The sequence below is a fragment of the Capricornis sumatraensis genome, chromosome 23 (assembly GCF_032405125.1).
Source record: "Capricornis sumatraensis isolate serow.1 chromosome 23, serow.2, whole genome shotgun sequence".
In the NCBI taxonomy this organism is placed as follows: domain Eukaryota; kingdom Metazoa; phylum Chordata; class Mammalia; order Artiodactyla; family Bovidae; genus Capricornis; species Capricornis sumatraensis.
Genome location: NC_091091.1, coordinates 11,506,897 through 11,528,198, shown reverse-complemented (window position 1 = coordinate 11,528,198; position 21,302 = coordinate 11,506,897). Strand labels below are relative to the sequence as shown.

The 21,302-nt window shown below is 44.6% G+C and overlaps 1 protein-coding gene across 1 annotated transcript; it reads left to right on the top strand.

Annotated features, from left to right (window-relative positions):
- Nucleotides 1-899: 899 nt before the first annotated feature.
- Nucleotides 900-18,592, top strand: ACTA2 (actin alpha 2, smooth muscle). The gene is made up of 9 exons (XM_068961686.1): nt 900-930; nt 4,275-4,429; nt 5,782-5,910; nt 8,859-8,969; nt 11,224-11,308; nt 11,692-11,853; nt 13,585-13,776; nt 15,043-15,224; nt 17,833-18,592. Exons 2-9 carry the CDS (start codon nt 4,301-4,303, stop codon nt 17,974-17,976), a joined length of 1,134 nt encoding a protein of 377 aa, XP_068817787.1. The 5' UTR covers nt 900-930; nt 4,275-4,300; the 3' UTR covers nt 17,977-18,592.
- Nucleotides 18,593-21,302: the final 2,710 nt, after the last annotated feature.

Here is a 21,302-nt window from a genome sequence, read left to right as displayed (position 1 = left end):
AGACCAGAGGTGTGTTCATTCACCACCTTCCTTGGAGAAATGCCTGGGTCATCCCATCCGTCTGTCACCTATCAGTGGGTCATCAGGGCAAGAGGAGGCTCTCGAAGTGCGTGAGAGCCTTCCCTTAAACACATGCTTTGCTCTTGGACTGCCTGTGTGACAGGGGCCTGCGTGGACTCTGCTGGAAGGATGACCCTCAACATGCTGCTACATGGGTCAGGACAAAATAGCAGACATCGCTAATGAACCAGGGACCAAAATGGTTAAGACTGTGCAGACTTTGAAGCGCCTCTGAAACACGGGCCCTCCAGCCTGTCTCCTCTGCAATTCCTGCTTCCATTAATACCCCCACAGACTCGACTCACAAACCCAGTGCTGATGACCGCAGAGTCCTCACACCATCTCTATACTTCTGAACACTGAAGCATCTCATTCTTCCTTGCAGTCCCCATTTGTGGGAGAACTTTTTAAAGTCCCCTACTCCTCAGAGGCTGCTTCTTTCTGTGCTCAGTTCATGAGGAAATGCCCCGAAACGCTAGCCTGACAGCCGGTTGGCATCCCCTGAGGAATGTGTGAACCGTGCCTGCATGTGCCCCCTGAGGCTTGCTCAGTGTCTCTGGGCATTTCAGCAGTTGTTCTGGAGGCTGGGGGTGTTTATCTCCCCAGGCAGCTGAGCTGCCTCCCCATTTCATGAGCAGAGCAGTGGAATGCGGTGGAAGAGACCCAGGCCTCCGGCCACCCAGATTAGAGAGTTTTGTGCTGAGGTCCCTATATGGTTGTGTTAGACTTCACAGAGGGCTTGAGTCTGTCTTTGTTCCTTGTTTGGGAAGCCAGTGGGAGGGGAACAGGCCAAGGGGCTATATAACCCTCCAGCCTTCAGCTTTCCAGAACACCACCCAGAGCGGAGAAGCCCAGCCGAGCACTTTCAGGGTAAGTGGCACTGGCCCAGAGATGTGGCTTAGATTCCAGCAGCTCTGACATTTCCCAGTATAATCAGATGTCATCTATGGAGATTTTAGCCAGACTCACACTCAGAAATGTTTGAATGAAGATTGTACTACTAACACGATTGTAGCCTTTAGCTATAATTATCTAACCTCAAAAACAAAGCTAAGATGCAGCCTGTGTCGGGGAGGAAGGGGTGAGGAAGATGGAATGAAATCTATGAGTGTCACCTGCAAAATTTGTTTTTATTAAACCAGCAGCCCCGGTCTTGCAGTGCGTCTCAGAGGTGCAGTCTAGCTGTCTGCAGTCAGCTACATAATGATGTATATTTAGACACTGGAAACTCCAGTATCTGCTTGTGGTTCAGATTAGGTATGGGGATTTTTCACTGGACTGTACTTTTGGTGCAACGACGGTGTCTGACAGTGGATTTTAGAACTGAACAGCGGTTAGCTGCCTAGCCTTTGATATCGGCTCTTGGTGTATTTGCATCTGGGTTCCTCTGGCTCTCATTGCTTCTCTGGGAAAGTCTCTTGAGTGTAACTGTGAGCTTGCAGTTCAGGGTATATGCGTCTCCCTTGGTTGGTTTGCAGCAGAGCATGGCAGGAACTCAACTGAATCTTGGTGAATAAAGAGGGAGGGAGCTGGCGTGCAGCTGACAGCTGTTTGCATTTCAGCCTATGGGATGGTTTGCATTTCTCAGCCAGGCGGGACCACGGAGCCAACCTCGCCACCCCAGGCTGATCTTCACTGTGAATCAGGGTTTGGCAGCTCCGGCCCCGACTGGGGTTTTCACGCTAAGATTTTTCCTTCCATTTTGTGATTCATGACTAAATATGGTTTGTGTTTCAAGACCGTGGAGCTGGGAACTGGAGTGTTCCCCTCCCACTAACTCCTCATTTTTGGCACGAGATGCACTCCAGTCAGTTGGAGCAAACCCCCCTGACCTGGGTGCCGTTCCAAGAGCAGACATTCTAGTGGGTTTTACCTAATTAGGAAATGCTTTGCTCCAAACCCAGCTGCTCATCAGGTTAGATAAGAGTTGTAAACCATTGAGCCAGCTTCTTTCTGGGGCATACAGATTTCTCTAATGACAGTGCTTGGCTTAGAAATTTTAAGATTCTTCCTAGACATTTTTTTTTTTTTTTGGTCAAATAAAAGCACATTTACTAAATTTTGAGATTTTTTTTTTCCTGCATGTTGAGGGTCCAATCTATTTCTTCTGCAGTGCATTCTAACATTCCCCCAAACCTTTCTTGCCCAAGGAAAGGGTTACTAAAGACGTGTATTCCTGGTGTCCATACCATCACATTTTCAAAGTCTCCTAATCCTGAATATTTTATCCTGTTTTCAGCTCTTCCTTTTGGTTTGGAAAGTCTGCTTAGCACATCCAGAGAGGGTACTGATCTGGTGCTGGCCACCTCTGACACTTGCCTTGGACTGCTTCTTCTGCCTCATCTCCCTTAAATTTCTCACCTCTCTTCTTTCTTCTTGATCTGCTAGGAAGGAAGCCAAGTCACATGACTGCCAAACACAATTCAGTGTCTGGAAAGGGAAGGGAAGGGTGGGAAAGGAAAGAGTCACCCACTTGTAAGTTACATTTTCTGTTCTTACAAGTAGAATCTGCAAGTTGAAGATCTCTGTCCTAAGCCTGGAAGTAGTGTAGAAAGGAAGCCAAGACTAGAAATAAAAAGATCTGGATAATGATAATAATCACACAATAATTATAATTTAAATTAATAATTTAAAAATACTATTTACTGATAATTCATAATATATATGCCACTATCAATTATTTTAAATACTTTAAAATATCTAATCCCCAAAAGACTCTATGTACTACACATGGATATTATTGTTCTTTCATAGATGGATAAAGAGACTGATTCAGAGATATTAAATAACTTACTAAATCACATAGCTTCTAAGTTTCGCCACTTAGATCCAGGCAGTGAGACTCCAGAGTCCAAGACCATAATCATTGGGTGCTATAATCTTTGCTGTCCCAACTTTACCACTTTTGAGATCTGGACAAGTCACTTCAACACCTTGAGTCTTGATTTCCTTGTCTGTCAGTTAGCCTGGATTTTAAGTTATGTTCATGTTTCTAGATATGCTAGAAATTAAAATTTTTTTTTCCATAAAAGTAGATTTTGAGGAATGAGCAGCATGTGAAATTTTGGAAATACTGAAACATTTCATGTAAAAAATGCTTAAAAGAATATTCTCTTTTGGATCCTGGGGACTTTAATTTTACATGTTTTTTAGCAAATCACTTTCCCTGAGTTTTCTCATTTGTAGAAATGAGGGTATTAAAAGAAAATGTTCTCTAATAAGCCTTCAATTCCCCAAATCTTTAAGCTGTCACTTTTGCTCCCACCTTCCAAATTTTGTCATGTGATTCAAGCTTAAACGTGGGATATTTAAAATACTGTTCTCTTACTGAAAGAATATATGCTCAGTCTATTTACAAAACATCACAGAACCCAGGGTTTCATGTAAAACACCTAGTATATCTACCACTTCAAAAATAACCCCCATCAACATCTTGGTAAATATGATTAATCTTTTTTTCTAGTGCATAACAACACATTTTTAATGGGCTCATACAATGCATACCTCTAGCCTAGTATTGCATAAGAATGACCTGTAACTTATCCTATTATTTATGTTTCTTAAGGACAATAGAACATTCTACTGCAGGATATGCAATTTTTTGGACTCACTCTGCCTTGTTGGACTTAGAGGTTAATGGAATGACTATGACCCCTAAAATTTTAAGCACCTCCTTAAGACACTTTGATTGGCTCCTCAGGGCTTTAATTTTACCCTTGTGTCCCCAGGATCCAAAAGAGAATATTCTTTTAAACATTTTTTACATGAAATGTTTCAGTATTTCCAAAATTTCACATGCTGGTCATTCCTCAAAATCTACTTTTTTGGAAAAAAATGTTAATTTATAGCATATCTAGAAAAATGTGAGTATGGGTGTATACAGACAGCAAATTTTGGTAATTCATAACAAGTGACTGGCGACTTGTCCCTGTGAGATCAGATCTCATGGACCGATATTCCATCTGTGCCCTGCAGTAGCTCATTCCTTCACTTGCTTAGTCAATCTTTAAAGTGCTTATGAGCACACGTGATGTTCCTGTGCTGAAGACCTACTGTAGGAATGGAGAAGTCTGAGTTTAAGATTACAGTGTAAGGAAAGTGCTTGGAGATGAATGGTGTGTTAGATAAGAATCAGCAGAGGGCGCTCTAGAAAGGCGGGAGTGGTCAGGTAAGCCGCATCACGCCTGCGTCGGCTTCCTCCCTGATCCCTTTAGGACCCTGTGAAGCAGCTCCAGCCGGGATGTGCGAGGAGGAGGACAGCACCGCCTTGGTGTGTGACAATGGCTCTGGGCTCTGTAAGGCCGGCTTTGCGGGGGATGATGCTCCCCGGGCCGTTTTCCCGTCTATCGTGGGACGTCCTCGACATCAGGTGAGCAAAATTCTCTCTGAAGCAGAGAGAAACAAAGCCATACAGATTTGGTCCCTCTAAGTCTCTGTGTCCAAGGATATTCATAGACTGTTGCTCTCTGCCTAGAAATTATGTAACTTTGTTAGAAATGTACCTCTGATGACTGATGTCCAGAGATAAGTGCCAATTTCATATACATTGTTGACCGATTACCTGGTGGGAGACTTTTTTTTTTTTTCATAAATACAAAAAGTCTGACTTTTTTTCCCCATAAATCCTTTTTGTCTAAATGTAACCATGGTCATCAGCATCAAAAATATCTATGAGTTATCTGATGTATTCCATAGCTACTCTATGGAAAGAAACTACAGTAAAAGGTCAGGATACTCATTCTCAAAGAACCTAATGGGAAATGAAAGTAAGCATTGTAATTTTACATCTGTTAGATGTCCACAAAATACATGTGGATAGACATATGGCAATTTTACATAACATTATATAGAAAGTAAATATGGATGGCAGCCACAGGGTGAAAGGTGAGGGCTTCATCCCAGAAATTCCCCGTTTACATCAGAAATGTATTTTGCACATTGAGCCTATCTGATTGATATTTAGACTTTTGATTTGGCATCAATTCACAAGAAGACATAATAGAAGCCTTCCCCAGTGAAAGAACTCTGTCTCTTTGTTGAACTTTTACAACCAAGATATTTTACAAAAATCACTTCCTAAGGAACGATAGGAGCCCCACCTGTTTTGCAATTCTGTCACTCCAGTGCAATTTTAAATTTCAGTCATGAGGATTCTTTTCTTTTTTCTAAAGATTCACATTAATGACTAAAAAAATGCATCCCACTAGTTTAGGCAGATAGCGTAATATTGATCGGTATGATTTTATCTATTAGAAACCAAGTACTGAGTGGTCATTTGTAGAAATAATGCTTTTGCTTATAATGGTTAGATATGCTCTTGAGTAGGTGACAGTTCCAAACGTATAGTTTGAAGGATTCATGACAGGCAAAATGCCATTTAATCCATTCAACAAATAATGATTGTCAGATACACGCCAGGCAATTTGTCTTAGTGGCCAACAAGACAGATACAATCTTTGCCCTAAGAGAGCTTATGAAGGAACACAGAAGATAAATGACAAAGTCGCCTTACCCTCAAGGTTCTCTGCTATTTGTAGGCCTGTTCAGGCCTGTTTCAAATCACCTAAGGGGTGTTTCCTAAGAGCTCAGTTACTATAGGATCAGCAGGTCATTGCTGGTACTGGAAGGACTTTCATTGCAATGAGCTAACCCTTTGTGTTGGACAGTAATCGGTTCACAAGCTCTGAGAGAGGCTGACTTGTACTGTGTTGAAATTTTCAGGGAGTGATGGTGGGAATGGGACAGAAAGACAGCTACGTGGGTGACGAGGCGCAAAGCAAAAGAGGGATTCTGACCCTGAAGTACCCGATAGAGCACGGCATCATCACCAACTGGGATGACATGGAAAAGGTACTGGGAGAGACCCGGGCCGCAAGCGTCTGGCTGCTGCTGGGGAAACGACAGGCTCACCTTGCCTGGTTGTGCTTCCCCTTGCTGGTGTTCCTTCTGGGTTATCACCAACTGAGTTTTTAAAACTCTGAACTTTATTTATTTATTTTAAAAAGCAAATTCCTTGACTAAGGGGGTTTAATAAAGCAATTAGAGGCAGACGGGCTTCCCCGGGTGGCGCTAGTGGTGAAGAATCTGCCTGCCAGTGCAGGAGATGCAAGAGATGTGGGTTCGATCCCTGGGTGGGGAAGATGCCCTGGAGGAGGACATGGCAACCCACTCCAGCTTTCTTGCCTGGAGAATCTCACGGACAGAGAAGCCTGGTGGGCTACAGTCCACGGGGTTGAAGAGAGTCGGACACAACTGAGCGACTAAGCATAGCACAGAGGGAGCGAGCTCTAAAAATGAGAACAGTAGTCCTTTGACAGTGGTGGGGTTTATAGTCTATTGCTCAGACAACTGGCTTGGCCTCCAAGGACAAGCACTGTATGGGCTGCAAACAGGATACCAAGGGATGGAAGAGCGGGGAAGAGCCTTCACCCACCCACTCCTGAAAGTTTTTCATTAATTTACCCTGAACATTAAAAAAAAAAACAACTGGTTGTTCTTTTTTTTTTTTTGCTTCTAGTTTTCTCTATAGAAAAGGGGCTATGACATTGTAGCTTTGGTACATTCCTAAAATGTCCCTCAACACATTGAAGCACAAGAAACCAACACAAATTTTTAAATAAACAGTTCAAAAAATATCTCCCTGAGTGGCATTAAGTGAAGTTTTTCTCTCCTAGACCCATATAGAAGAGCTAATGAGAAGAGTTAAATCCGAGGATTTTGATGTTTGCTCTTAAGCATCATGGAAACAAAGTGATCAAAGAAAAAGCAGAAGAAATAATGAGAAAGTGACCTAAATTTTTTAAATGTGGCAAATATGTTAGAACCAGAAAATCTGGACTTTTATATATCTGTCAGCTCCACACACGCAGATGCACACACACGATTTTAAAAGAAAGTAGTCTTCAAAAGAAAATAATGTTGCTAGAATTTATCAGTGATAATGCTGAAACCTCTGCTGCTCTACAAAAAAAAAATGTGTTTCATTTGGTTTGCTGAGTCTAAGAGTTTGGATTTGGGTAAGACTGCAGTAGACACTGAGGAGGAGATAATAATAGTGATGAGAAAATTCTCTTTTAAGACTTTCTCCATGGAGCTGGCAGCATCACAGAAGGGATATACCTGGAGAAAAACAAAGGAAGCATACTGTCATTTCTAATATGTAAAGTGTCTTCTGGAGAGAGCGAGAAGAAAAAGGGAGACAGAGTGGGGAGAGAGAGAGATTGGTTGGTTTCTAACGATGTTTCAGAGTATCAACGGTATTCAGTGAGATTGGCAGCATTTCTTTTCTTTTTTTTTTTAATTTCTTGAGCACCGTGTTGCTTTTACTCCATCAAAGGAGTAGAACTTTCAGGAGTCTCATTTCCTTTCTAGAAACCACAAATTCAAAACCAAAGAAACTGCAACAAGATAAAGAATCTTTAAAGTCAATCCAGCTTTTGTTAATGTACAAACTTTCACTAGCAGTTCTTGTTTTTATTTGGTTTTAATTCTGAATGAATTTAATATATTTCAGGCACTAGTGGAGAATTTTGGGGCTTTTAAAAATAACTAATCAACTGAACTCTTTTCACAATAGTTTGTTCTTTATGGCATCCAGGGTTAAAAAGGATGCTTACAGAGAACTCTACTCAGTATTCTACAGTAACCTATATGGGAAAAGAATTTGAAAAAGACTTTTCAGTATAACTGAATCACTTATCGGTACACCTGAAACTAATACAATATTGTAAATTGACTATACTCCAATATAAAATAAAAATTAAATTACAAGAAGAAACAGCTCAAAAAATAAAAATAAAGCGCATGCTTAACCATGAAGCAGACAAGCAGGTTCAAAGTACATCATGCTAGAAACAGGCACTGGCTTTTTGGGGAAACACCTGAAGGCCAAGGTCTGTCCATGAAGGAGAGAGCCAGTGTGTGCCAACCAGGGTAGGCTTCTTTCAACCCTGGGGAGCAAAAAGAGGAATGGAAGGGTGGGAAAATTCCCTTAAATATTAAAAATAACCATTGGGTTTTCGGATCTGCTTCATTCATCCATTCATATATTCATTCATTTGTCCCTTTCCTTGCTACACTAAGTCATTTGCCCACGAATATTAAAGTGGGGTCTTCTTCCCTGGTGGCTCGGCAGTAAAGCTTCCGCTTGCAATGCAGGAGACACAAGAGACATGGGTTTGATCCCTGGCTCAGGCTGGTCCCCTGGAGGAGGAAATGGAAACCCGCTCCAGTATTCTTGCCAGGAAAATCCTGTGGATAGGGGAGCGCGGTGGGCTACAGTCCATGGGCTTGCAAAGGGTTGGACACGACTTAGTGAGCATCACTGGGTGAAGAAGACATAGCTGAATAATGGCAACATTTGCTCTGGGCCAGGCACTGGGCTAAATAGTAACTCTAGGGTTCCCTGATTTTAGCCTCACAAAGATATGAATTATTTTTATATTCCCCATGAAGAGATTGTTTTGGAGAAGGGTTAAAATTTGCCTGCACTCATATAACCAAGAAGTGCTTAAGCCAGGATTTGAACCCAGGTTTCACTTCAGAGCCTATGTCCTTAACCACTACCCTATCCTGCCTCGTAGACCTGCGTTTGGGTTTTTGCTCATTCACTTACCAGGTGTGAATTTTCAGGTAAGTTCCTTGTAGTCTTTAAGCTTGAGTCTCTGCACCTGTGAAAAGGTGGGCGCATAATGAGCACTTGTATTTGGAGCTGGTTCCATGTGCTCATTCCGGTCCCTTTTTGAGGACTGCCGCGCCTCGGCTGCGCCTCACTGTTGTGCTTTTCCTCGGTCCCCTAGATCTGGCACCACTCTTTCTACAATGAGCTTCGTGTTGCTCCTGAAGAGCATCCAACCCTTCTCACTGAGGCGCCCCTGAACCCCAAGGCCAACCGGGAGAAAATGACCCAGGTAAATACCACTCTAGGACCCAGCACTTTGGGGCTTGGAGGACGTCCTTGAAGGGGGTTGAACAGAACAGCAGATAAAAGGCCCACCCGACAGTCCACTCACAGGCTGACAACTTTCCTGGATTCCCAAGGCCATAGGCATCAGACATCCTTACTGCAGGAATGGCCCCTTGGCTCAAAGAGCAATAGGAAATTGTCCAGATTTAACTGAAAAGGCCACATGTTTAGGTTTAAAACTTCTCAGGAGAAGTCATTTCAAAATGCAGGACAACATAAAATGGAGAATTTTGGTCCTGGAGTCAGGTCCCAGTTTGAAGATTCAATCTGTCACTTATCAGCCGTGTGATTTTAAAATATCCACTTAATTTTCATAGACTCGGGTTCCTTGTCCATATGTTGAGAATAATATTAGTACTATTATTTTTCAAACAATTCAAAGATTAATGAGACAAATGCTCAATGTGTTTCATGGCACCTGGTATGATAAATGCTAAACAGGTATTTCTTTATTGTGACTTTCTGAAGCTCAGAGATTTTGGAACAGGAGACTGTCTATTCCATCATCCAGACAAAGTTTCCAGTTTGGATGAGCTGCTTAATAAATACACCTAGTGTCAACTTCGTGCTTGTTATATGGTTAAGCACTTGGCTAAGCATTTTATACAGACTGTCTCTTTAAATCTTAACTTAAAGCATGAGCTATTAGTATCCTAAGAATATAAATGAAGGCTTCCCTGGTGGCTCAGTCCGTAAAGAATCTTGCCTGCAATTCAGGAGACTCAAGTTCTATTCCTGGGTCAGGAAGATCCCCTGGAGAAGGAAATAGTAACCCACTCCAGTATTCTTGCCTGGAAAATCCCATGGACAAAGGAGCCTGGTGGGCTATATACTCCATGGGGTTGTAAGAGTCAGACTTAGCAACTAAACCACCACCAATATAAATGAAGAATCTGAGACTTAAGTACATGAGGTGATGGTCCCAAGGTCACACAGCTAGAAGTGCCAGAGCTTGGATTTGGCCCACAATCTTTTGACCTCAGAGAATAATAAACATCAATACTGCAGAGCCTTTTTCTTGGAAGAGCTCTGGATGCCTCATCAACACACTAGCAGCTGTTCTCTGCAGGGGAACATCTGTGTGTCTGGAAAGGACTCATGACCCAAGAGATGCTGTTTCTTAAGGGAGCTTTTTTCCCAGTGAACGGTAAAAACGAATAATTGGGAATTATGGCCATCTAGCAAACTATGCTCGGAGAAGGCCATGGCACCCCACTCCAGCTCTCTTGCCTGGAAAATCCCATGGACAGAGGAGCCTGGTAGGTTGTTGAGTTGGGCACGACTGAGTGACTTCTCTTTTACTTTTCACTTTCATGCGTTGGAGAAGGAAATGGCAACCCGCTCCAGTGTTCTTGCCTGGAGAATCCCAGGGACAGGGGAGCCTGGTGGGCTGCCGTCTATGGGGTCGCACAGAGTCGGACACGACTGAAGCGACTTGGCAGCAGCAGCAAACTATGCTAGATGTTTACTCTGGTTAATAGACCAGATGGAGATATGGAGGCCTATGGGCATCTCCGTGGGCACACATTTCTAACACGTGACCTGGAGGGGCTCTGGTACTGACTGTGCTCTGGACAGCATGAACTGCCACATCAACACTCATGTTTGGTTCTCTGTTACCAGCAGGCAGTTCTTTTCTTCCAGCCATCAGGACTCCTTCACTGCAGCGAGATTGGCCTCAGACTCGAGGGCTGACACTGACCCAGCAACTGCAGAAAAAAGTTGAACAGATTAAATGGAATCTCAGACAGATCACGGAATGGGGTTCATCTCAACCAGTCTGAGCATCAGTAGTTTAGGCTCCGTTCTTTCACTGTTCAGGGCCTGGGTTCAATCCCTGGTTGGGGAACAAAGATCCCGCAGGCCGCCCACATTAGTCAGTTGTTAGTTTGGTGAGTTCTTCAGGTCACGTTCAAGTCAGGGCCAGGACCAGAAGCTAGACCTCCTTATATCTGGCTGGTCGTGTGTGCACACTGTCCCTTCCACCCCCAGACACCAGGTCACTGGTACGGTGGTCTCTCCATTTACACCTTCCTTTCTCCTCGACCAGTAACCAAGGCTCTCTGACCCTCCTTCACCCTAGTTTCCTCTGCCCAGAACCAGGCGGGCCCACCTGCAGTCATCAACAAGATGCTCTCTTGTGCATTCTTGGTGATACTGGCTGCATCATTAACTCATCTCTTTGGCTTGCTTTGCAGATTATGTTTGAGACTTTCAATGTCCCAGCCATGTATGTGGCTATTCAGGCGGTGCTGTCCCTCTACGCCTCTGGACGTACAACTGGTAGGTGGCTGAGCAGGGTGAAAGCCCTGGTTGGGTACACCATCAGTTATAGGATTGGATGGTTTATAAACATGTGTGTTGTGATGGACTGGGGGTTATTGAGAATTGACAGAGTTAATTCCACCCCTTGAGGGCTTCTTCTCACCTTTGAAAATAAGCCCTTTAACCTGTATTTCCAGGAGGACTTCTATTGTTTCCTCTTCCTGTTCTTTTTTTTCCCCTTTCTTTTCTTTACCTAGCCCTGCCTCAACTCTCTTTTCCTATCAAATGCCTTCCTTCCTTTCTAATAAAAGGTTTAGAAATTCCCCTTCTACTAGACCAGTAAGTGATCATACACCAGGTCATTCCCCTGGTGACTATTGTCGTGCACAACTGTCCCCCAGGCATTGTGCTGGACTCTGGAGATGGTGTCACCCACAACGTGCCCATCTATGAGGGCTACGCCCTGCCCCACGCCATCATGCGTCTGGACCTGGCTGGCCGAGATCTCACCGACTACCTCATGAAGATCCTGACCGAGCGAGGCTATTCCTTCGTGACCACTGGTGAGGCCTGAGGGACATAAAAGGAGGGGTGATCGGGGCGGGGTGTTCTTCCCTGACCTGGTGGCTATCCAAGGGAACAACGGGAGGGAGCCTTGCAGACAGCGAGACCTGACACTAATTCCCAGGGTGAAGCTCTGAGTATTTTGCTATGTGTGATCGCAAAACGATCACACCATTTCCTTGAGAAGAATAGTTTCAACCATCAGTATTATGAGCTCGTCAGAGTTGCATTATTTGATCGTTTTTTAATCCCTTCCACTCACACACAAGGAGACTGAAAATAGGGGAGGAATTGGGGGATTGGGATCGACATATATACTCTCCTGATACTATGTGGGAAGTAGATAACTAATGAGAACCTGCTGCATAGCACTGGGAACTCTGCTCGACGCTCCACCATGACCTGAAAAGGAAGGAAATCCAGAGGAAAAGAGGGCATTATATGTGTACGTATAGCTGAATCACTTTGCTGTGCAGTAGAAACTAATACAACATTGTAAAGCAGCTATACTCCAAAAAAAAAATTAATTTGAAAAGAGCCTGGAAATAGTATGGCATGGTGATTGGCAGTCTTTGGAAACATCTTGCCAGGGCTTGGGTCCCAGTTCTGCCACTCACTAACTGTGTGACCTTGGACAAGATGCCCAAGTCCACTAAGCCACAGGCTATCTGTACAATGAGAATAATCATTTACTCTTTCTCACAAGGATGTTGGGAGTAGTCAATGAGATCATGCACGTGGAATTGCTGGTCCTGAGGAAGCATGAGATACTTACTTGTTAGTGATTAGTAATACCAACCCAGCAGGCAATGACATGTTTGTCTTCCAACTAAACTGGTACCCTTGGTCTCTCTCTATGAGAGGCAGAGGCAGGCAGTCCTAGAGACATCAGGACGACCTCAGTGCCCTTGATCCTGGCTGCCTGCCCTTCCCTCGCCAATTTACTCTTGTCCAAATGTTCAGGTTTTTGGACATGCCCGAGACTTATCCTAGACTCCAAACTTGAGCCCTGACAATTTAAAAATCTCCTTCTGGGATAGAGAGTTGAATGAATTCTGACCCTTCTCTGCCCTCTCTGAGGAATTCCAAGATGCCTCCAAAAAGTTCCCAGAGGCCTGGGTAAAACCAATAGTTTAGAACTTCAGAGGACAGGAGTCGGAAAGGGGTCTGCCCACCCACTTCTTCCATGCACCACTGGGACCTTCTCTACCAGGACTGGTCCTGAGCCTCTTTCTGGAAGTGATGAGTTTTCCAAGGACTTGAGTTGGAATCCAGCTGGGTCAGACAACATGGGTCTTCAGAGCTTTTTAAAACTGTAGGTGCTCCTAAGGGACTCTTTCGGCATGAATCTTCCTGGTCAGCTGAAAATCCAATATAACAAACTGTTATATAGCACGTATAACAGAGTCGTTAATTAACCTTGCAAAAAAGTTAACGTCCTAAAGGATTCCTGCTCTTTGTCTGTCGCTAGCCAGCTCATTTTCATCCTATCATGCACTGTCTGGACCTTGTCTGCTTAGAAGTTTCTCTGTGTGAGGCACTTTGCGGGGAACAGAAGTGGTTCCCTAATGGACCTATAATTTAACTGTCCTCATGGATCTGGGGTTGCAGAATAGAATACACACTTTCAGGGAGAAACCTGTATTGTAAGACAGTGCTGTAGGGCAGACGGATTTTTACCACCCTTGCAAATCTCAAGGTTGGCCACCATGTTTGTATCTCATTGACAGCTGAGCGTGAGATTGTCCGGGACATCAAGGAGAAACTGTGCTACGTAGCCTTGGACTTTGAGAATGAGATGGCCACCGCCGCATCCTCCTCCTCCCTGGAGAAGAGCTATGAGCTGCCTGATGGGCAGGTGATCACCATCGGGAATGAGCGTTTCCGCTGCCCCGAGACCCTGTTCCAGCCCTCGTTCATCGGTAGGCAGCACGCCTGGGGAGAGCACCCTCCTCTCCTTCCACCAGCCGGTCTCAGCCCTCAGCGCCCTTCTGCGTGTGGCAACGTGTGACAGGGGCCAAAAAACCAAGGGCACCTCTGAGCCAGGGCAAGGGAAAGAATGTCACGTTTTTAAAGTGAGAAGCCATAAGCCATGAAAGGAGTTTTCTTTTTAAGAAAACATTGTCCAGGTTGTAGTCTAGCTGAAGCATTCTTGGTGTTATGGTTTATGGTGAAAGAATCAGATACTGTCCACGCTTAGGAGACAGCGGAGCCACCGGAAGGACGGGTTGAATGCTGAGTCTGGAAATCACAGGGGAAGAGAAAAATGGAAATGTCCGTTCCTACACTAGCATTGACCTTGGGAGACAGGTTAGCATAGTTGTTTATAGAGAGGTGGGCCTGGGGGTGAATCTCAGTTCTCCTTTCATAATTCTGCCTCCTGGAGCCTCATCTGTAAAATGTCTTCATTTGTAAAAAGTGTCGTCATCTTTAAAATGAGATGTGTGGGGGGGCGGGGGCACTGAGTGCACTCAGTGCTGATTAGATGTTCAGTTCAGTTGCTCAGTCGTGTCTGACTCCATGCGACCCCATGGACTGCAGCACACCAGGCCTCCCTGTCCATCACCAACTCCCAGAGTTTACCCAAACTCATACTGGCAGTAATCAATTACTAAGTGTGATTAGTAGTACATCATAAAGCTGTAAAAGATGAAGAGCCATCTGGAGGTTCTTTTCAAAGGACCCACGTCAGAAATTAACAAGAAATTCAGACAAAAAAAAATTATCAAGGTTGAAGAAAAACGAGTCTTTGTCCAAATAAAATGAAACATATTTTGAATGTTCCAGCACCATTTAGCTTTGAGGGGTGAGAACAAGGAGAGATTTAGGAGTTCTGAGCAACAGCTGTGGCATTAGCCCAGCCTGGGACCTTCTCAAGGCTTTGGGAATTTGAAGGCTTTGCTTTTTATTTGAATCCTTTATAGTAGTGAGTCTATTAAGACTTAGGACTGTGATATTGTAGCCTCTCACCCTTCCAGAGACACCAAAGCAGGGCTTCCTCCCTAGACAAATGGTAGGAGGACCTGGGACATTTCAAGGGTCTTTCGGTCCTGAGATTGTGGCTGCTAGAGCGTTGTGCCTGCCAAGCTGTGGTCCAGTGTGAGATCATCCAGTTGCTCATATCGTCTTCCATGTCAGCCTGGGTCTTCTCTATCACCCAAGGACCATAACCTGTGTCTCTTTTCCAGGGATGGAGTCTGCTGGCATCCATGAGACCACATACAACAGCATCATGAAGTGTGATATTGATATCAGGAAGGACCTCTATGCTAACAACGTCCTCTCCGGGGGCACCACCATGTACCCCGGCATTGCTGACCGCATGCAGAAAGAGATCACGGCCCTGGCCCCCAGCACCATGAAGATCAAGGTAAAAGCTCTGCGACAGACCCTTATATGCTGCTGGCAGTGCCCAGCTTATAACCAGAAGTGAAGGATTCTTCAGAGGCTACCTCTTGGTTGCATACACTTATGGGTCTTGGAGCTAGGCAGTGGGTAAAAGTCCTCAAGTATCATACTTTTAAGGGTCTAAGTCAGTTCCATTCATAGAGGAGTTGAATTATCTTGTACAAAGTTTAATCAACACTTATCCATGTCAGTCAGCTACTTTCAGCGGATGCAGGAAAAGGTCAATAGAGCCACTCGTGTGCCCATATCTCATTGAAATACACAATACGTTGTTTTTCCTCATCATGAAAGTAGTGCATCTCATGTATAGAACATTATAAACATTACAGGTGAGCCTGACCTTTCTAAACAGGTATAAATCCTGTAGCTTCAGTAGTATACTCTTCTTTCAGTACTAAATGTGATTCCATCTCAGCAGCCAGGAATTGGAACTTTATCTTCATCTCTCTTTCTGATGCACCTTTTGAAACAAGTGCTCCAAAGTGCAGCATGACCCCAGGATGGCCAAACTCACTCCCTGAGCCAGCAGGACCCCTACACTGTGTTCGTTTTGAGTCAGTCAGAGGAACTCAGATTAAAAGGCTATCATTCTTTGGAGGCACGCTAACATGTGGCTGGTGACTTCGCAAAGGCTACTGTTACTCTGAAATCAGGAGGCCAGGCTGGGACCCTCTGATCCACGTCCCAGGGAGCGGGAGAAAGGGCACTCCTGGTGCAGTTCATACACACCAGAGGTATTCAGACCAGTTCTCTGTTATTTGCACTCCCGTCTCTTTTTGTGAGAAAAGAGTCTGCAGCTAACATAACAGGGTGTGCTAGACTGAAGCACACTCTCCACATTATAGGCGAGGAGGTACTGTGGGGTGAGAGGAGAGAGGCTGTTTTCTGAGGATTTGTGTTCCTCGGATGATAGACACCCAGCCAGAGTTGGGTAGTTTCTAGTTCTCCAATCTGGAGTCTTGAATAGAAATAAGTGTAGAATTTTGAGCTCCAGTGTGGTGAGAGCAAACCATTGAAAACCTGGGACAGTAAGATGATGACATCATGGGAAATTGAAACTGAATGGGGTTGGGGGTGGTCTGTAGGGATTCTGTATCATCTGTACCACTCGTATGTAAATCTAAAAGTATCTAAAACTGAAAGGTATTTCTAAAACAGAAAAAACACCTGGGAGAGGTCCTGGTTTGCATACTGGGTCTGACATGTACCAGTCTGTGTGACCAAGGTCAGTTACTTAAACCTCGCTCAGTCTGTTTCCTCATTAGAATATGGGATGGATTTAGTCCTTACTCTTCAAGGTGGTTATAAAGATGAAGTGAGATAGTACATGTAAAATGCTGGACAAAGTGCTTGGCAGATGGTAAGCGGTCAGTAAACATCAGCTACTTGTATTAAAAATAAAATGTTCAACCAGAGCTCAAGGAATAAAGAGAAATTAAACCCGTTCACCACAGTTGCAGAAATATCTTATCTACTGGCCAAGTGTCAATATTTATTTCTACCTAAGTATCCAAGTCTGATGTGGAATTTAGACTTACTCAACTCTAGCTATTTTTAGACCCAGAGAGCAGAGATCAAGGTAGATGTACCCTTGTTCTGAATCACTGCTCTCTGGGCCTAAACCATTCATTGATTTAAGAAACATCAGCACGTCCTTGCGTGCCAGGCCGGTTCATGCAGGTAGGGTCAGCCAGTGCAAGCTTAGCCGAGACTTATCCCAGGGGAATCTTCATCCCAGCAATGGATCCCTCAGTGTTAAACAGTGCATCTTGGTAGACTTAATCAGGTCTCACAGTAAGTTCTTATATGGTCAGAAGTTCTGACACAGTTAAAAGTTCCCCTGGAAGTGGCTGGTGTTTGTGTCCACAGAGTGTATGTGTTGTGATGAGCTCTGAAGAACAGCTGATAGGAATCAGGGACAATGTCAGGGCTTAAGTGGAGGTTGTGTAGAATTGGGGGCCAGCTTTCCGTTTGTCTGATAGTAGGCATCACTGACTTGGTGGACATGAGTTTGGGTGAACTCTGAGAGTTGGTGATGGATAGGGAGGCCTGGTGTGCTGCGATTCATGGGGTCTCAAGGAGTCGGACTCGACTGAGCGACTGAACTGAACTGAACTGAATGAAGCCGAAGTGTCAGAGAAGTTTTGGAGTAGATTGTTTAACAGCAGTCCCCAACCTTTTTGGCATCAGGGGCTGGTTTCGTGGAAGACAGTTTTTCCCACTGACTGGGGGTTAGGGGATGGTTTTGGGCTGATCCCAGTGCCTTCCATCTATTGTGCGCAGTATTTCTGCTGTTGTTACATCAGCTCCACCTCAGATCATGAGGCATCAGATCCTGAGGGTTAGTGACCCCTGGTGTAGAAGGAAGCCGGGAAACCAAAGGTGCTCATTGAGGAATCTATAAGTCCACAACTATTCACACCCCATGGGTTAGGGTTCAGTTTCAGCATCTAACAGCCAAGACTGTCCCCGGGGCCCATGCAGCTTCGGCCGGGGCCACACGTCCTGACCATGCTGGAATCCCCAATTCCCCTCAGTGCGCTAATGGCCTCTCTCATCCTGACCAACAGATCATCGCCCCTCCCGAGCGCAAATACTCCGTCTGGATTGGCGGCTCCATCCTGGCCTCACTGTCCACCTTCCAGCAGATGTGGATCAGCAAGCAGGAGTACGACGAGGCCGGGCCGTCCATCGTCCACCGCAAATGCTTCTGAGACACTGCCCTGCTCTCTTGTCTGTCTAGTACACACTGTGAATGTTCTGTGGAATAATGCCTTCAATTCTTTTTCAAATCATTCCTAGCCCAAGCTCTGACTCGTTACCTATGTGTTTTTTAATAAATCTGAGATATGTTACCTGTAATCTGTAGCCTTGGCTTCAGAGCAGCGTCAGGCTGATCACGTTGTTTTTGTTAGACTGACCTCACCTGTTATGGATTTCCCTGGTGGCTCAGACAGTAACGCGTCTGCCTATAATGCGGGAGACCCAGGTTCGATCCCTGGGTTGAGAAGATCCTCTGGAGAAGGAAATGGCAACCCACTCCAGTACTCTTGCCTGGAAAATCCCATGGACAGAGGAGCGTGGCAGGCCCATGGGGTTGCAAAGAGTTGGAGACGACTGAGCAACTGCACTCACCTGTTATGGAGTGGCTCCCTCTAGTGGTGCATCTATGGACATGACAACCCGGATGTGTAAGTTTCCCAGGAAAGGCTACAATTACAGTAAGGTGAGAAGTGCCAACTAATGCTGTACCGGGAAAAATTTGCAGATACACAGGAGATAGACATAAACATGGATTAAAGTGTATCAATAGGATAGTGCATACTGACTTCACAACCTGATGAGTCATTATATAACTTTGCTGTCTATAACTGCCTGCCTGATAGCCTGTGTACACATACATACATATATTATACATATATATGACTTTTTCTATATGAAATATTAAACTTGGATATATATATTTTAAACAGTGTGACTTTTAGGTTTACCAGAGGAAATACAGATTTTTAAAAAACAGAAACACTGCTAAAATCTTACTATACATCTAAAGCATCTGTTTCCCTTCTCCTGATCAATGCCTGTCTCTGAAATGATACTACAGATACATTCAGGCTGGAAGAGATGGGAAAAATAACCATACTTTGCAAGCACTACCGGTGTCAACCATCACACTAAGGGGTTTACACATATCTCCACGCATTTGTTCTTCAGAACGCTTTGGGCCCATTTTATTTTATTTTGACATTAATTTTTTATTGAAGTATATTTGATTTACAATGTGTTAGTTTCAGATGTACATCAAAGTGATTCCGTTGTGCACACAGATGTATCTATTCTTTTTCAGATTCTCTTCCCTTATAGGTTATTAAAAATACTGAGTATAGTTCCCTGCACTAGACAGTAAGTCCTTGCTAGTTATCCATTTTATATGTAGCAGTGTGTGTGTGTGAATCCTAAACATCTTATAGAGAGAAAAACAGCAGTTGTTCCCTTAATATCAAATTATATAGGAGAGCTGCCAACTTCTCTTCTACTCCTCTGGCCCAAGAGGTACAAAGATGTATAAAAGTATTTTCCCTGCCCTTAGGCATTTTTTCTCAAAGCGCTTTTCCTCCCAGGCTGCTTACCATCCTTGAAGCGCCCAGGTACAGTGCCACTTGTCTTCCTGGGGACAGCTGCCCCTCACTGTCTTTGGGAATGAGGGAGTGGGTTTCCATCCACGGCAGCATCTCATTACAGACAGCTCAGAGCCAAAGACTGAACGCCTTTTTGATCCAGAAAATCCCCTGGTCTCTGCCCTATGCTGCTGCTAAGTTGCTTCAGTCGTGCCCGACTCTGTGCAACCCCATAGACAGCAGCCCACCAGGCTCCCCCATCCCTGGGATTCTCCAGGCAAGAACACTGGAGTGGGTTGCCATTTCCTTCTCCAATGCATGAAAGTGAAAAGTGAAAGGGAAGTCGCTCATAGTTTGACCTAATTAAATTAATACTACACATAATAAGAGCTGGCATGTACTGGGTCCCTGTCATGACCAGATCCTGCCAAGCCCTTTATATTAGGGTCTCATTTTATCCTGCGACAGATTTATGGAGTAGATATTCTCACTGCCTTCTTATGGATGGAACAATCCAATGTCATACTACTGGCAGAGACGGGACTTGGGTTTGGTTCCAAATCCATACTGTTAGTATTTAAGCCAGCATTTCTCAAAGTACAGCTAACACAGGTCGACCTCGTCAGAGGCTCGTCTTTTAAAGGATAACTAATTATGCACTTATCTTTGGCTGTCCTGGGTCTCCGTGGCTGATGGGGTTTTCTCCAGCTGAAGCAAGCGGGCTTCTCATCGCAGTGGCTTCTCTTGTGCCAATCCTAACTCTGAAATTGGCAGACAGATTCTTTACCACTGAGCCACCAGGGAATCCCCTGGGGGGCTCATTTTAAATGGGCCTATTTCTGGGAAACCCAAAGCCTGCCGAACAAGGACGTCTGGAGCTGTGGTTGAGAACTGGAGCTTTAATCAGGCTTTTGCACATCAAAACTTGAGAACCACTGTAAAATGCTAGGATTGAAATACTCCAGTTGTAAATTTATGCTTACCAGGCAAGGCACTTAATACCCACTAAACTGAAACTTAATGATTAATATGCAAATATTTGGAAACAGATCACAGTCATAATTGAGGAAAAAATCACCTACCATTTCATAGTCTTTACAGGGTTCAGGTGAAAGTGAAAGTGAAGTCGCTCAGTCGTGTCCGACTCTTTGCGAGGCCATGGACTGTAGCCTACCAGGCTCTGAGGAGCCTCTCAGTCCATGAATTTTCAGGTAAAGTGAACCAAGCTGACTGTGCTGTTGTACTTCATATTCACCACCAGAGGGCGCGAGGTCTCTGGTAAAAGCAAGGGCGTCTAGAACAAAGTATCTAGAAACTGGCGTTGCTGCTGCTGCTAAGTCGCTTCAGTCGTGCCCGACTCTGTGCGACCCCATAGACGGCAGCCCACCACGCTCCCCCGTCCCTGGGATTCTCCAGGCAAGAACACTGGAGTGGGCTGCCATTTCCTTCTCCAATGCATGAAAGTGAAAAGTGAAAGTGAAGTCGCTCAGTCGTGTCCGACTCTTAGCAACCTCATGGACTGCAGCCAGTGGCCAGAGGTAAAAATCAGGAAAACCAGAACGACCCGCTGAATGTGCATTCGTGAAATGTTCTTTCTATATGAGCACCCAGAGGCAGTGCCTAAGCACTTTCTTCCTGTCACAGATCAGTAATTCCTCCCTTTGATTCCGCAGATGCTAATGACCTGAAGGGCTGGACAGGTGAGTCTCTTGTTGAGCCTCACATGAATCTCCAGAGGAGGGAAACCCAGCAACAGACAGGCTCGGCTGCTTCCTGAGTCCTCTTCTCTCCCCAAACTCTAACACTCCTTCTGTGACCACCAACTTTCCCACAACAGGCTTATATAACCCTTGAGGATGACCTGGACTTTTAATAACATTTATTCATATCACGCAAGCTTTGTTGTGAGCATATGAGCAAGA